This window comes from Ranitomeya imitator, chromosome 8, assembly GCF_032444005.1.
Source record: "Ranitomeya imitator isolate aRanImi1 chromosome 8, aRanImi1.pri, whole genome shotgun sequence".
NCBI lineage: Eukaryota > Metazoa > Chordata > Amphibia > Anura > Dendrobatidae > Ranitomeya > Ranitomeya imitator.
Window position 1 is genome coordinate 36013410 of NC_091289.1, and position 15699 is coordinate 36029108.

The following is a 15699-nucleotide window of genomic DNA, read 5'->3' on the forward strand; positions in this document are numbered from 1 at the left end:
CAAACCTACATAGGGCTATGTCAATGGAAAATTATAACAAAATAAAATGATTTTTGGTAAAAAGGGAAGCAAATAGATTGTCTGTTGGCACTGGGAATGCAGGACAAACCTAATAAGTTAATTATTACTGATGAGCGAACGTCCTCGGATAAGGTGTTATCTGAGCATGCTCGGGTGCTAACCGAGTGTCTTCGGCGTGCTCAAATAATATGTTCGAGTCCCCGCGGCTCCATGTCTCGCGGTTGTCTGACAGCCGTAACACATGCAGGGAATATCTCTCTGTTAGAAAATCCCTGCATGTGTCGGACAGCCACGAGACATATAACGGTGGGGACTCGAACATATATTTTGAGCACGCCAAAGTCACTTGGTTAGCACCCGAGCATGATCAGATAACACCTTATCAGACCTCTTTCGCTCCTCAAAATAATTAGAAAAAGAAAGCAATCAAAAATGTTTTGGGTGACAATTATGTCATGTCTATGGCCGGCCTAATAGACCGTTGGCAATTCCTAGCATATTGATGGAAATTCTGAAAATAGGAACATAATGTGTGGAGGTAACATATTTTAGCATATTGTTATTATTTCTCAAATATTAGCTCTTATTTAGCATATATTCTAATTCACATGGGAAAATATTACTTATATCAAGCTGTTCAGTTATACAGGAAAGAGTAGAGGTCCGTGGAGATCACAGCACAAAATGCAAAATGGAGGGTAAAGCTTTTACATTACTTCCAAATGAAAACTTTATACTGTTAGTATGTGTATAAAGTATAAATATAAATATTATCAGACAGTGCATAAAGGAGCATTCACACATGACAGATCTGCTTGAGAACCACTAGCAATCCACATCCCATGCAAGTAAATGGTGTTTCCCCAACCTCGTTCATGAGGATTGGTGACCAGTACAAGTGTTCACCTGTATCTCTAGGAACATAAAGGGAACCTGTCATGTAAAATAACGCTATTAAAGGGAACCTGTCACCCACCGGCATCAGGGGCTTATCTGCAGCATTCTGTAATGCTGTAGATAAGCCCCCGATGTATCCTGAAAGATGAGAAAAAGAGGTTAGATTATACTCACCCAGGGGAGGTCCCGCTGCGATGGGCGTCGCGGTCGTTAGATTATACTCACCCAGGGGCGGTCCCGCTGAGGTGGGCGTCGCGGTCGTTAGATTATACTCACCCAGGGGCGGTCCCGCTGAGGTGGGCGTCGCGGTCGTTAGATTATACTCACCCAGGGGCGGTCCCGCTGAGGTGGGCGTCGCGGTCGTTAGATTATACTCACCCAGGGGCGGTCCCGCTGCGGTGGGCGTCGCAGTCTGGTCCGGCGCCTCCTATCTTCTTATGATGACGTCCTATTCTTTTCTTCACGCTGCGGCTCCGGCGCAGGCGTACTTTGTCTGCCCTGTTGAGGACAGAGCAAAGTACTGCAGTGCACAGGTGCCGGGAAAGGTCAGAGAGGCCCAGCGCCTGCGCACTGCAGTACTTTCCTCTTCCCACAACAGGGCAGCCAAAGTACACCTGCGCCAGAGCTGCAGCATGAAGACAAGAAGAGGACGTCATCGTAAGAAGATGGGAGGCCCCGGACCGGACCGCAATGCCTATCGGACCGGACCGCAGCGGGACCGCCCCTGGGTGAGTATAATCTAACCTCTTTTTCTCATCTTTCAGTTTACATTGGGGGCTTATCTACAGCATTACAGAATACTGTACAGTAGATAAGCCCCTGATGCCGGTGGGCTTAGCTCACCATCGATTTTGGGGGTGACAGGTTCCCTTTAACCTGCAGATATGGGGTTAATCTGAAGATTAATAGCGTTCTGAACCTGCCTGGCGCCTGCACTTAGAACAGTGAAGCCAGTGCTGGTTGGGCGCAGGGCTCCTGTACCCTACCAACCTCACGAGTCCTGGGAGAGCGAGTATCGACATGGCTGGAACAGCGCCGGACCTGGAGGTGAGTATAAGTGTTGTTATTTTAACTAGGGCAAACATTCAGATTGAGAAGGGATTGTCCTAGTAGTAACCTGTTTATAGTGGTTTTATTCACTTTATTGGTTAGTCTCTGATCTGCAAATCTGTTCTCTTTAAAGGCTGCTTTGCCCAGTGATGTAGTATATTGCCCAGTGACATAGTATACTTCCCAGTGACGTAGTATACAGCACAGAGCCACATAGTATATTGGCCAGTCACGTAGTATATTGCCCAGCTACGTAGTATATTGCCCAGACAGGTTTGTAACAGGTTAAAAAATAAAAAATAAACCTATACTCACCTTTCCGAGGGAGCCCTTGTAGTCCACGGCAGCTTCCGGTTCCAGGGTTGGTATGAGCGCAGGATCTGTGGTGACGTCGCGGTCACATGACCGTGACATCATGGCAGGTCTTTGTAAGGCAGGCGCGCAGGGCCTGTGATGACGTCGCGGTCACATGACCGTGATGTCATGGCAGGTCCTTCTGCCACCGGAACCTGCAACGGAAGATGGCGGCCGGCACGAGCGGCTACGGAGGGTGAGTATAGCAGGCTCTTTTTTTATTATTATTTTTAACATTACATTTTTTTACTATTGATGCCGCATAGGCAGCGTCAATAGTAAAAAGTTGGGGACACAACTTAATAGCGGTGGTAACGGAGTGCGTTACTCGCGGCATAACGCGGTCCGTTACCGCCTGCATTAACCCTGTGTTAGCGGTGACCGGTGGGGAGTATGCGGGCGGCAGGCACTGACTGCGGGGAGTAAGGAGCGGCCATTTTCTTCCGGACTGTGCCCGTTGCTGATTGGTCGCGGCAGCCATGACAGGCAGCTGGCGAGACCAATCAGCGAACGAATAACCGTGACAGAAGGACAGACAGACGGAAGTGACCCTTAGACAATTATATAGTAGATGATGACTGCAATATATTAAGAGGATAAAATCTTTGATGGGAGGAGGAGTGCTTCTTTAAATTGCTAATTTAATTTGTTTATTGCAAATAGTAAACATTTGTATATTTCACTAATAAACCAAATTTGCAATAGGGGTTGAATCATTTTTGTATTTTTCATTTTCCGCTTAGCAGGCAAAGTACTCGTCTGAGGTGCTCTTGCACGTTAAATGAACGTGTGGGTCCTGGCTGGGTGTGTTGACTTGTGCTGTGAGGGCATCACGCTCGTGCAGGCTGCATGTAGCCGATGTTGCTGGTTTGCCAGGACCAGACGGTTCACCGCTTGGTAAGGGAGACCACCATCCAAAAATAAACTCTTTACTGAATTATAACTTGACAAGGATTACATACAAGGGATAACGGGTACACAGTCTTCTGAATGTTTCCTTCACAGTATGAAGCATTTTCCATACAGTTTCTTTCCTTAGTAGTTTGCTCCAGGGTTTTTTGGAGCCACAGTTTCTCACTACTTTGCCACAACCCAGCTTTAACGCTACAGTCCTGATTAACAAGTGTCCTTTACTTGTTCTGCAGTTCCGCCTTCCATTTCTTCCACCCCGGATCTCCCTCTAGGGACCATTCACTAGTTCCAGTCTTCTTAAGGCCCGTAACCTTCTGCGTTACAAGTTCAAGGTCTCGTAGCTAGGAGCCCTCTCCTAGGATCCGTGTCCGGAAAGTCACTCTGTCTCTGTCACTTTTCCTCAAGATCTCGTTATCCCTTCTCACCAGTCTCCTCTCTTTCAGGATCACCCTCCAATGTGGAACTGCTCACTATGTACCTTTTAATCCGCTCACTTTACACTCTCCACCGTATCTGCCTTCCTAGTAGGAAGCAGTCTCTTTCCCTTTTCACCAGCCCCTCCCACTATGGGCTAGTCCCAACTATTAACCCCTACCCTTCCTATAGTCTACTGTATACATCATTAACATATCTAATGCATTATACCATTCATGCTACATCCCATATTGCAACACACGTTACCTCATGTAACATATTATAACACGACACAGTAGACAAAAGACACCATTCACATTACAATACATAACGCGACTGGCGTCCTCAGGGGTAGGAACGCACGATAGCCATTGTCCACCACCCGGACACATCCAGCAAGGATCAGCTGTAAATTTCCTTATTTATTAAGACGGTTCAAATCTCAGTGCAGCTCGTCTCTCCTGCCCATCATCATTTAGACTGTAAGAACACTGACTGAAGGCTTATTACCAACCACGCAAGGAAAAAAATAAAAACAGGCAGGCACTGACAGTTTCACCTTTTATTGTTCAGCCTGCCTACCTCCTGTACAGTTTGATAAATTATGCCCTTTCCCCATGTGTAATGAAAGAAGAAGAAGAAGAAGAAATGGCATCTCCATCTGTAAACTCACAATCTCCTTTCTCAGATGAAGAATGTTTGATTTCCACCCTGGAGTCCCAGTGGAGATGTGTAATGAGCCCCAGTGGCCTGTAGAGGGCGCCAGTGAGCATTATCTTCCTGCAGCACATATAATCCGGGGCACACTCAGTGCTGCTTACAGACACACAGATTTAAGCAAATATTTCACTCCTCAACTGTTTCTGTCCATTTCAGATTAGAGATTAATGAGTTTGCAGGCGGTGATCTGGGCCAGCCTGTCCCTGCTGTCATTATGTCTGCAGCAAGATTGATGCCTCATTAAACCTCTTCCAGGGATCTCCAGGATTCTCACCTGCTCCAGAGGTTTCCTTCCTATCTGCTCCTGCCAGTGAATGAGGACAGAGCAGAAAGCATGCAGTCAGCCACAGCCTCAATACTGGATCTCTCAAGAACTGTCCTGATCACAGAGGAGAAGAACAACTTGTACAACAGCACAGGTAAGAATCATGTGTCTGTCTGCTGATCCATGCACTGCACATATGCATCCAGCAACATATGGGAGAGGACACTCAGGACCCTGCATCTAGTGCCATAATACATAGTAGAAAACTCATTGACTTGATGTAACATTTTTTTAACCAATTTTAAGTCCTGTGGTCTCAGGAGCCTAGAAATTTGTTTTGGAAAAAATGTCTCAGAATTGTTTTGAAAAATATAAATATTTTTGAAACAAGCTGCTTTCCCCAGATAACCTTTTCTCGCTCACCTTAGTACAGCTGATTATGCTTATTAAAGGATGGTCCCCTACAGCTGATTATGCTTATTAAAGGATGGTCCCCTACAGCTGTTTATGCTTATTAAAGGATAGTCCCCTACAGCTGGTTATGCTTTTTAAAGGATAGTCCCCTACAGCTGATTATGCTTTTTAAAGGATAGTCCCCTACAGCTGCTTATGCTTATTAAAGGGTGGTCCCTTACAGCTGGTTATGCTTATTAAAGGATGGTCCCCTACAGCTGGCTATGCTTATTAAAGGAAGGTCCCCTACAGCTGGTTATGCTTATTAAAGGATAGTCCCCTACAGCTGCTTATGCTTATTAAAGGATGGTCCCCTACAGCTGGTTATGCTTATTAAAGGATGGTCCCCTACAGCTGGTTATGCTTATTAAGGGATGGTCCCCTACAGCTGGTTATGCTCATTAAAGGATGGTCCCCTACAGATGGTTATGCTTATTAAATGATGGTCCCCTACAGCTGGTTATGCTTATTAAAGGATGGTCCCCAACAGCTGGTTATGTTTATTAAAGGATGGTCCCCTACAGCTGGTTATGCTTATTAAAGGGTAGTCCCCTACAGCTGGGTATGCTTATTAAAGGATGGTCCCCAACAGCTGGTTATGCTTATTAAAGGGTAGTCCCCTACAGCTGGTTATGCTTACTAAAGGATGGTTTCCCTACAGCTGGTTATGTTTATAAAATGATAGTCCCCTACAGCTGGTTATGCTTATTAAAGCATGGTCCCCTACAGCTGGTTATGCCTATTAAAGTATGGTCCCCTACAGCTGATTATGCTTATTAAAGGGTGGTCACCTACAACTGGTTATGCATATTAAAGGATGGTCCCCTACAGCTGGTTATGCTTATTAAAGGATCATCCCCTACAGCTGGTTATGTTTATTAAAGGATGGTCCCATACATCTGGTTATGCTTTTTAAAGGGTGGTCCCCTATAGCTGGTTATGCTTATTAAAGAGTGGTCACCTACAGCTGATTATGCTTATTAAAGGATGGTCCCCCACAGCTGGTTATGCTTATTAAAGGATCATCCCCTACAGCTGTTTAAGCTTTTTAAAGGATGGTTCCCTACATCTGGTTATGCTTATTAAAGAGTGGCCCCCTATAGTTGGTTATGCTTATTAAAGGATGTTCCCCTACAGCTGGTTACGCTTATTAAAGGATGGTCCCCTACAGCTGGTTATGCTTATTAAAGGATGGTCTCCTACAGCTGGTTATGCTTATTAAAGGATGGTCCCCTACAGCTGGTTATGCTTATTAAAGGATGGTCCCCTACAGCTGGTTATGCTTATTAAAGGATGGTCCCCTACAGCTGGTTATGCTTATTAAAGGATGGTCCCCTACAGCTGGTTATGCTTATTAAAGGATGGTCCCCTACAGCTGGTTATGCCTATTAAAGGATGGTCTCCTACAGCTGGTTATGCTTTTTAAAGAATGGTCCTCTACAGTTGGTTATGCTTATTAAAGGATGGTGCCCTACAGCTGGTTATGCTTTTTAAAGGGTGGTCCACCCCCCTACCACAAATCAATGTTACTAGTATGTTTTTTTTTTTTAAAACAGGTGTTCATTAAAATACATGATTTTTTAAAAGTAGAATGAGAAGCTTCACTTTTCAGTGGTTCTTTGTGCTCCATTTGGCTAGGTTCGCACATTGTGTCATTTGGTTCAGATTTTCTGCTAAACTGCATCTAAAATCGGGGCATATTTTCCGCACTTATTGATGAATTTTTGTTGATACAAAAAGTGCAACAAAATGGTTTTTAAACGGATGAAAATGTATGGATAAAATCTGCACCAAAAAGGTGCTTTTTCAGCAACAAAAATTGATATGCTGTTGATTTTAAAAATAATAAATTAATGTTTGTACTGATTGCACACCAAAAATATGAGGCATGTGGGTGAGATTAAGTTAAAACTCATCCAGTTTGGTGTTACTGTAAAATTTTAAAGTTCTTACCTGTAGATTCCATACGTAAAATTCACACCAAATACTCAATTTGTCAACCCAGCCTAAATGGTGTCTTGTGATCTGTTTGACTTAAAGGGCTTGTGTACAAGACCGTATTTTCGGACTGCGTCCTATCCATGAAAAAAATGGACAGTGCTCGGACCAATGTTATTCAATGGGGCAATGGGGAAGAGCCATTTTTTTTAATTATCACTGGATTTTTTCATGCGTGAGAAAAAAATCGTTCCACTTTTCTGGATGAAATTCTGACAATTTTCTGACAAACGTATAGAAGTTGAACGACTGTAGGAAGAACATTAGTCTGGGTTTCATACATGTTCGATTACAAATGAGATGCTGCCTGATGAAGTATCCTTTAGCTGACAGCTATCGCTTCTGTCTCCCTTAGGCTATGTTCCCATGATGAGCTTTTGATGTTGCACCAATTCTGCACCCATAAAGTAAAATACGTTACTTGCATTTTTTTTTTTTTACATTTGCAGTATCAAAAACTCATTGTGAGAACGCAGCCTTATACACAGGAAAGCTCGGCTTGGCAAAGTGCTCCTGTGTTTTCTATCAGGAACCCGCCCGATCCTTATGTCCCCAACTTTCTCTGACAATAGATGGTTCGGAAATCCTGACATCGGTGGGTTTGAACATCTTTTATCAAACGTATGTAGGGGCCTTGACAGTCAGTGTATAGAAGGGGCGAAAGGAATAATTTGTTTACTGACCCAAAACATTCTAACACAGATGACAGATAAAAATGATGATGTCATCAGTCGGATAAAATGATTGTTCAATGCTAAATTCTACCAGTCAAATGTATTACTGTAGAAATTGTCAGTTTTGGTCACTTGAACAGCACATCTTGAAACTCCGGTCTGCTTTGAAATCTTTTCCTGGGGGAGACCTTGCTGATGCAGTATAACTACCTTGTGTCTTAATGCTAAGTTCAGTCTTGCTGTGGTGTATGACTTGTGGAATGAAACTGTCTTCCACAACCTCACCTTTGCAGTAGAGTTTGGCTGTTCCTCACCCAGTTTTAAAGGGAACCTGTCACCCCCCCAGGCGTTTGTAACTAAAAGAGCCACCTTGTGCACCTCTAATGCTGTTTTAGTTCTTGTCCCTGCCAACGCTGAAATAATTGTTTAGATAATTTGTCCCTCATACCTCGAAATTGTTGGGTGTTATGTTTGCTAATGACAGGTGTTATGAAGGCAATCCAGAAACACAGTGTGCTTAGCGATCAGAGCGCACACAGTGATCTGACAAATACCCAAAAATACAAGAACGAGCTCTGAGACGTGGAAACTCTGTAGACTGCACACCTGATCCTATCCTAAACACAACTAAAAGCGGCTGTGGATTGCGCCTAACAACTACCTAGGCAACTCGGCACAGCCTAAGAAACTAGCTAGCCTGAAGATAGAAAAATAGGCCTGACTTGCCCCAGAGAAATTCCCCAAAGGAAAAGGCAGCCCCCCACATATAATGACTGTGAGTAAGATGAAAAGACAAAACGTAGGGATGAAATAGATTCAGCAAAGTGGGGCCCGATATTCTAGGACAGAGCGAGGACAGTAAAGCGAACTTTGCAGTCTACAAAAAACCCTAAAGCAAAACCACGCAAAGGGGGCAAAAAAAAACCACCGTGCCGAACTAACGGCACGGCGGTACACCCTTTGCGTCTCAGAGCTTCCAGCAAAACAAAAGACAAGCTGGACAGAAAAAAAGCAACAAAAAAGCAAAAAGCACTTAGCTATACAGAGCAGCAGGTCACAGGAACAATCAGGAGAAGCTCAGATCCAACACTGAAACATTGACAAGGAGCAAGGATAGCAGCATCAGGCGGAGTTAAGTAATGAAGCAGTTAACGAGCTCACCAGAACACCTGAGGGAGGAAGCTCAGAAGCTGCAGTACCACTTGTGACCACAGGAGTGAATTCAGCCACAGAATTCACAACAGTACCCCCCCCTTGAGGAGGGGTCACTGAACCCTCACCAGAGCCCCCAGGCCGACCAGGATGAGCCGCATGAAAGGCACGAACAAGATCGGAAGCATGAACATCAGAGGCAAAAACCCAGGAATTATCTTCCTGAGCATAACCCTTCCATTTAACCAGATACTGGAGTTTCCGTCTAGAAACACGAGAATCCAAAATCTTCTCCACAATATATTCCAATTCCCCCTCCACCAAAACCGGGGCAGGAGGCTCAACAGATGGAACCATAGGTGCCACGTATCTCCGCAACAACGACCTATGGAATACATTATGTATGGAAAAGGAGTCTGGGAGGGTCAAACGAAAAGACACAGGATTGAGAACCTCAGAAATCCTATACGGACCAATAAAACGAGGTTTAAATTTAGGAGAGGAAACCTTCATAGGAATATGACGAGAAGATAACCAAACCAGATCCCCAACACGAAGTCGGGGACCCACACGGCGTCTGCGATTAGCGAAAAGTTCAAGATCAAATTGTCCACTACCTGAGTCCAGATCTGCTGCAACCTATCCACCACAGAATCCACACCAGGACAGTCCGAAGACTCAACCTGTCCTGAAGAGAAACGAGGATGGAACCCAGAATTGCAAAAAAATGGAGAAACCAAGGTAGCCGAGCTGGCCCGATTATTAAGGGCGAACTCAGCCAACGGCAAAAAGGACACCCAATCATCCTGGTCTGCAGAAACAAAACATCTCAGATATGTTTCCAAGGTCTGATTGGTTCGTTCGGTCTGGCCATTAGTCTGAGGATGGAAAGCCGAGGAAAAGGATAGGTCAATGCCCATCCTACCACAAAAGGCTCGCCAAAACCTTGAAACAAACTGGGAACCTCTGTCAGAAACAATATTCTCAGGAATGCCATGCAACCGAACCACATGCTGAAAGAACAAAGGTACCAAATCAGAGGAGGAAGGCAATTTAGCCAAGGGCACCAGATGGACCATTTTAGAAAAGCGATCACAGACCACCCAAATGACTGACATCTTTTGAGAAACGGGAAGGTCAGAAATGAAATCCATCGAAATATGTGTCCAAGGCCTCTTTGGGACCGGCAAGGGCAAAAGCAACCCACTGGCACGAGAACAGCAGGGCTTAGCCCTAGCACAAATCCCACAGGACTGCACAAAAGTACGTACATCCCGTGACAGAGATGGCCACCAGAAGGATCTAGCCACTAACTCCCTGGTACCAAAGATTCCAGGATGACCAGCCAACACCGAACAATGAAGTTCAGAGATAAGTTTATTAGTCCACCTATCAGGGACGAACAGTTTCTCTGCTGGACAACGATCAGGTTTATTCGCCTGAAATTTTTGCAGCACCCGCCGCAAATCAGGGGAGATGGCAGACACAATGACTCCTTCCTTGAGGATACCCGCTGGCTCAGATAAACCCGGAGAGTTGGGCACAAAACTCCTAGACAGAGCATCCGCCTTCACATTTTTAGAGCCCGGAAGGTACGAAATCACAAAGTCGAAGCGGGCAAAAAATAACGACCAACGGGCCTGTCTAGGATTCAAGCGCTTGGCAGACTCGAGATAAGTCAAGTTCTTATGATCAGTCAATACCACCACGCGATGCTTCGCTCCTTCAAGCCAATGACGCCACTCCTCGAATGCCCACTTCATGGCCAGCAACTCTCGATTGCCCACATCATAATTACGCTCAGCGGGCGAAAACTTCCTGGAAAAGAAAGCACATGGTTTCATCACTGAGCAATCAGAACCTCTCTGTGACAAAACCGCCCCTGCTCCAATCTCAGAAGCATCAACCTCGACCTGGAACGGAAGAGAAACATCTGGCTGACACAACACAGGGGCAGAACAAAAACGACGCTTCAACTCCTGAAAAGCTTCCACAGCAGCAGAAGACCAATTAACCAAATCAGCACCCTTCTTGGTCAAATCGGTCAATGGTTTGGCAATGCTAGAAAAATTACAGATGAAGCGACGATAAAAATTAGCAAAGCCCAGGAACTTTTGCAGACTTTTCAGAGATGTCGGCTGAATCCAATCCTGGATGGCTTGGACCTTAACTGGATCCATCTCGATAGTAGAAGGGGTAAAGATGAACCCCAAAAATGAAACTTTCTGCACACCGAAGAGACACTTTGATCCCTTCACAAACAAAGAGTTAGCACGCAGGACCTGAAAAACCATTCTGACCTGCTTCACATGAGACTCCCAATCATCTGAGAAGATCAAAATGTCATCCAAGTAAACAATCAGGAATTTATCCAGATACTCACGGAAGATGTCATGCATAAAAGACTGAAACACAGATGGAGCATTGGCAAGTCCGAACGGCATCACTAGATACTCAAAATGACCCTCGGGCGTATTGAATGCAGTTTTCCATTCATCTCCTTGCCTGATTCTCACCAGATTATACGCACCACGAAGATCTATCTTAGTGAACCAACTAGCCCCCTTAATCCGAGCAAACAAGTCAGATAACAATGGCAAGGGATACTGAAATTTAACAGTGATCTTATTAAGAAGGCGGTAATCAATACACGGTCTCAGCGAACCATCCTTCTTGGCTACAAAGAAGAACCCTGCTCCCAGTGGTGATGACGATGGGCGAATATGTCCCTTCTCCAGGGATTCCTTCACATAACTGCGCATAGCGGCGTGTTCGGGCACGGATAAATTAAATAATCGACCTTTAGGGAATTTACTACCAGGAATCAAATTGATAGCACAATCACAATCCCTATGCGGAGGTAGAGCATCGGACTTGGGCTCTTCAAATACATCCTGATAATCAGACAAGAACTCTGGGACCTCAGAAGGGGTGGATGACGAAATCGACAAAAATGGAACATCACCATGTACCCCCTGACAACCCCAGCTGGATACCGACATGGAATTCCAATCCAATACTGGATTATGGGTTTGTAGCCATGGCAACCCCAACACGACCACATCATGCAGATTATGCAACACCAGAAAGCGAATAACTTCCTGATGTGCAGGAGCCATGCACATGGTCAGCTGGGCCCAGTATTGAGGTTTATTCTTGGCCAAAGGTGTAGCATCAATTCCTCTCAATGGAATAGGACACCGCAAAGGCTCCAAGAAAAACCCACAACGTTTAGCATAATCCAAATCCATCAGATTCAGGGCAGCGCCCGAATCCACAAACGCCATAACAGAAAACGACGACAAAGAGCATATCAAGGTAATGGACAGAAGGAATTTGGACTGTACAGTACCAATGACGGCAGACCTAGCGGACCGCTTAGTGCGCTTAGGACAATCAGAAATAGCATGAGTGGAATCACCACAGTAGAAACACAGACCATTCAGACGTCTGTATTCCTGCCGTTCAACTCTAGTCATAGTCCTATCGCACTGCATAGGCTCAGGTTTAACCTCAGGCAGTACCGCCAAATGGTGCACAGATTTACGCTCGCGCAAGCGTCGACCGATCTGAATGGCCAAAGACAAAGACTCATTCAAAACAGCAGGCATAGGAAATCCCACCATGACATCCTTAAGAGCCTCAGAGAGACCCTTTCTGAACAAAGCTGCCAGCGCAGATTCATTCCACTGAGTGAGTACTGACCATTTCCTAAATTTCTGACAATATACTTCTATATCATCCTGACCCTGGCACAAAGCCAGCAAATTTTTCTCAGCCTGATCCACTGAATTAGGCTCATCGTACAGCAATCCGAGCGCCAGGAAAAACGCATCGACACTACTCAATGCAGGGTCTCCTGGCGCAAGAGAAAATGCCCAGTCCTGTGGGTCGCCGTGCAAAAAAGAAATAATAATCAAAACCTGTTGAATAGGATTACCAGAAGAATGAGGTTTCAAGGCCAGAAATAGCTTACAATTATTTTTGAAACTTAGAAACTTAGTTCTATCTCCAAAAAACAAATCAGGAATAGGAATTCTTGGTTCTAACATAGATTTCTGATCAATAGTATCTTGAATTTTTTGTACATTTATAACGAGATTATCCATTGAAGAGCACAGACCCTGAATATCCATGTCCACACCTGTGTCCAGAATCACCCAAATGTCTAGGGGGAAAAAAAAAAAAGTGAACACAGAGCAGAAAAAAAAAAAAAAAATGATGTCAGAACTTTTTCTTTCCCTCTATTGAGAATCATTAGTTGGGCTCCTTGTACTGTTATGTTTGCTAATGACAGGTGTTATGAAGGCAATCCAGAAACACAGTGTGCTTAGCGATCAGAGCGCACACAGTGATCTGACAAATACCCAAAAATACAAGAACGAGCTCTGAGACGTGGAAACTCTGTAGACTGCACACCTGATCCTATCCTAAACACAACTAAAAGCGGCTGTGGATTGCGCCTAACAACTACCTAGGCAACTCGGCACAGCCTAAGAAACTAGCTAGCCTGAAGATAGAAAAATAGGCCTGACTTGCCCCAGAGAAATTCCCCAAAGGAAAAGGCAGCCCCCCACATATAATGACTGTGAGTAAGATGAAAAGACAAAACGTAGGGATGAAATAGATTCAGCAAAGTGGGGCCCGATATTCTAGGACAGAGCGAGGACAGTAAAGCGAACTTTGCAGTCTACAAAAAACCCTAAAGCAAAACCACGCAAAGGGGGCAAAAAAAAACCACCGTGCCGAACTAACGGCACGGCGGTACACCCTTTGCGTCTCAGAGCTTCCAGCAAAACAAAAGACAAGCTGGACAGAAAAAAAGCAACAAAAATGCAAAAAGCACTTAGCTATACAGAGCAGCAGGTCACAGGAACAATCAGGAGAAGCTCAGATCCAACACTGAAACATTGACAAGGAGCAAGGATAGCAGCATCAGGCGGAGTTAAGTAATGAAGCAGTTAACGAGCTCACCAGAACACCTGAGGGAGGAAGCTCAGAAGCTGCAGTACCACTTGTGACCACAGGAGTGAATTCAGCCACAGAATTCACAACAGTTGGGGAGCTGGGCTTTCCCCCTTACACAGAGGCACCACAGCCGTCAGTTAATTCCTCATTTATTCTGGGCGCTGCCTCCTCAGCGTTATGGCATTTTCCCGGCGCCTGCGCTGTAATTTTTTTCCTTGGGCATGCGCAGTTATAAAGCTTTTTACACGCCTGTTTCTGTTTCAGTTAATGACTGTTTCATCCTACCTATAAAAATGAGGATCATTATCACCTGTTTGATTTAATTGGTTACTCATAAACCTCACCATAATCCTACAAAGTCCCTGACTTTGTGCAAGTGCACCTACAAGAATTGATGCTGCTTTGAAGGTAAATGCTGGTCTCTCCAAATATTGATTTGATTTAGATTTTTACTTTTGTTCATTCACTTTGCAAAGTGCTAATTGACAAAAACAAACTGTTACCACTTCTATTTTTCAAACCATTCTTGCTTTGAACGTTTTTCCCCACTCCTACCTAAAACTTTTGCACAGTACTGTATTATACAACCAGAAGGGTGTTAGAATTAAAAGGATCATTAAATTATTCACTTACAAATAGATGTGGCCTCCGGGACCACCAACGAAGAATGGGGCTCTAGAAATAAAAAAATGTGGCTCTGCATAATCGATGGAGCGCATCCTTGATCTTCACTCCATTCATTGTCTATGGGACTGCTGGATCTAGGTGAGTGCTCCCATAGACAATGAATGATTGAAGATTGCGTGTGGTTGTCTAATGAGACTTGTCAGAGCTGAGTTCCCGCACTCCTGGTTCAAGTTCTCGTGATTTCTGAGCCGTCGGATCCCAATAGATTGGTGCAAAAGTATTGCTTTGGGAAATGCAAAATAAAATGTTTGCTATTTTTACACTTGACCCCTGTTGGTTGTGAGCTTCTCTCGTTAGAGCAGCATATCTCAATTGATTAGCATTGATTTAATTTATGCAAACCTTTTAACAAACTATTGACGAGTTTAGTGTTTTTCACCATAATCATTTGTATCGGTGGCGTCACATTGTGTCTGTAATCTCTTATTAACGGTACTTAAATATAATAAGGGTGTTAAAAATGAGGCCATAAGCTTTTAATGCCGCGCCGCTCTCTCCATTACTTGTACAGAACACATTTACTTGGTAAGCTTAAAGTCTAAAACCGTTCAGGAATTCCCATTCTTCTGAGTAATTAAATCCTTTTTTTCTGTAGAAAATAGCAGTGCAGTCCCAGAAGTCCGCACTCCAGAAGCCTCGTTAGAGAAGACTTTGACTCAGAAATTGGGAAAGTGATCAATTTCCCCTGTGGGTTTGATATGATCTATTTCATGGGCCGTTCTGACAGCTCCGTTTCCAGTCTCTTAAATAACAATACAATGAGGACGCGTAAGAGATACAGTCCGCCGGTAATTAAGCCATGCTTTTCAGAGCCAAGGTTAATCTCCTGCTGTATAATTTGTATTGAACAATTTAGGCTGGGTCATCTAATCGGCAAGAAAAGTCACTGACGAGAAAGGACAATTTCGTAAAAATCACCCATCATCTGTCCATGTGACACAAATTCATAGTAGCGAACTATACACATCAAGTTGGCAATGATATACATGGCCATAAGCGCAAAAATTCTAATAAACACAGCATTATGTGTCCTCATTCATCAAAGTGGTCCATATCAACCAATCAGTGCGCAACTTTCAACATTTGTTTTAACCCTTTCCACGTCCAATCTCAGCTGCAAGTTTATGAAGCAGG

General features: G+C 44.3%; 1 protein-coding gene across 1 annotated transcript in view; it reads left to right on the forward strand.

Moving 5' to 3' along the window:
* Positions 1-4459: 4459 nt before the first annotated feature.
* Positions 4460-15699, forward strand: part of SUSD3 (sushi domain containing 3) — a 73481-nt gene continuing 62241 nt past the window's right edge. The window contains exon 1 of the mRNA XM_069736738.1: positions 4460-4787. Coding sequence (XP_069592839.1) covers positions 4703-4787 — 85 coding nt within the window. The 5' untranslated portion in view covers positions 4460-4702. The remainder of the gene's footprint in view (positions 4788-15699) is intronic.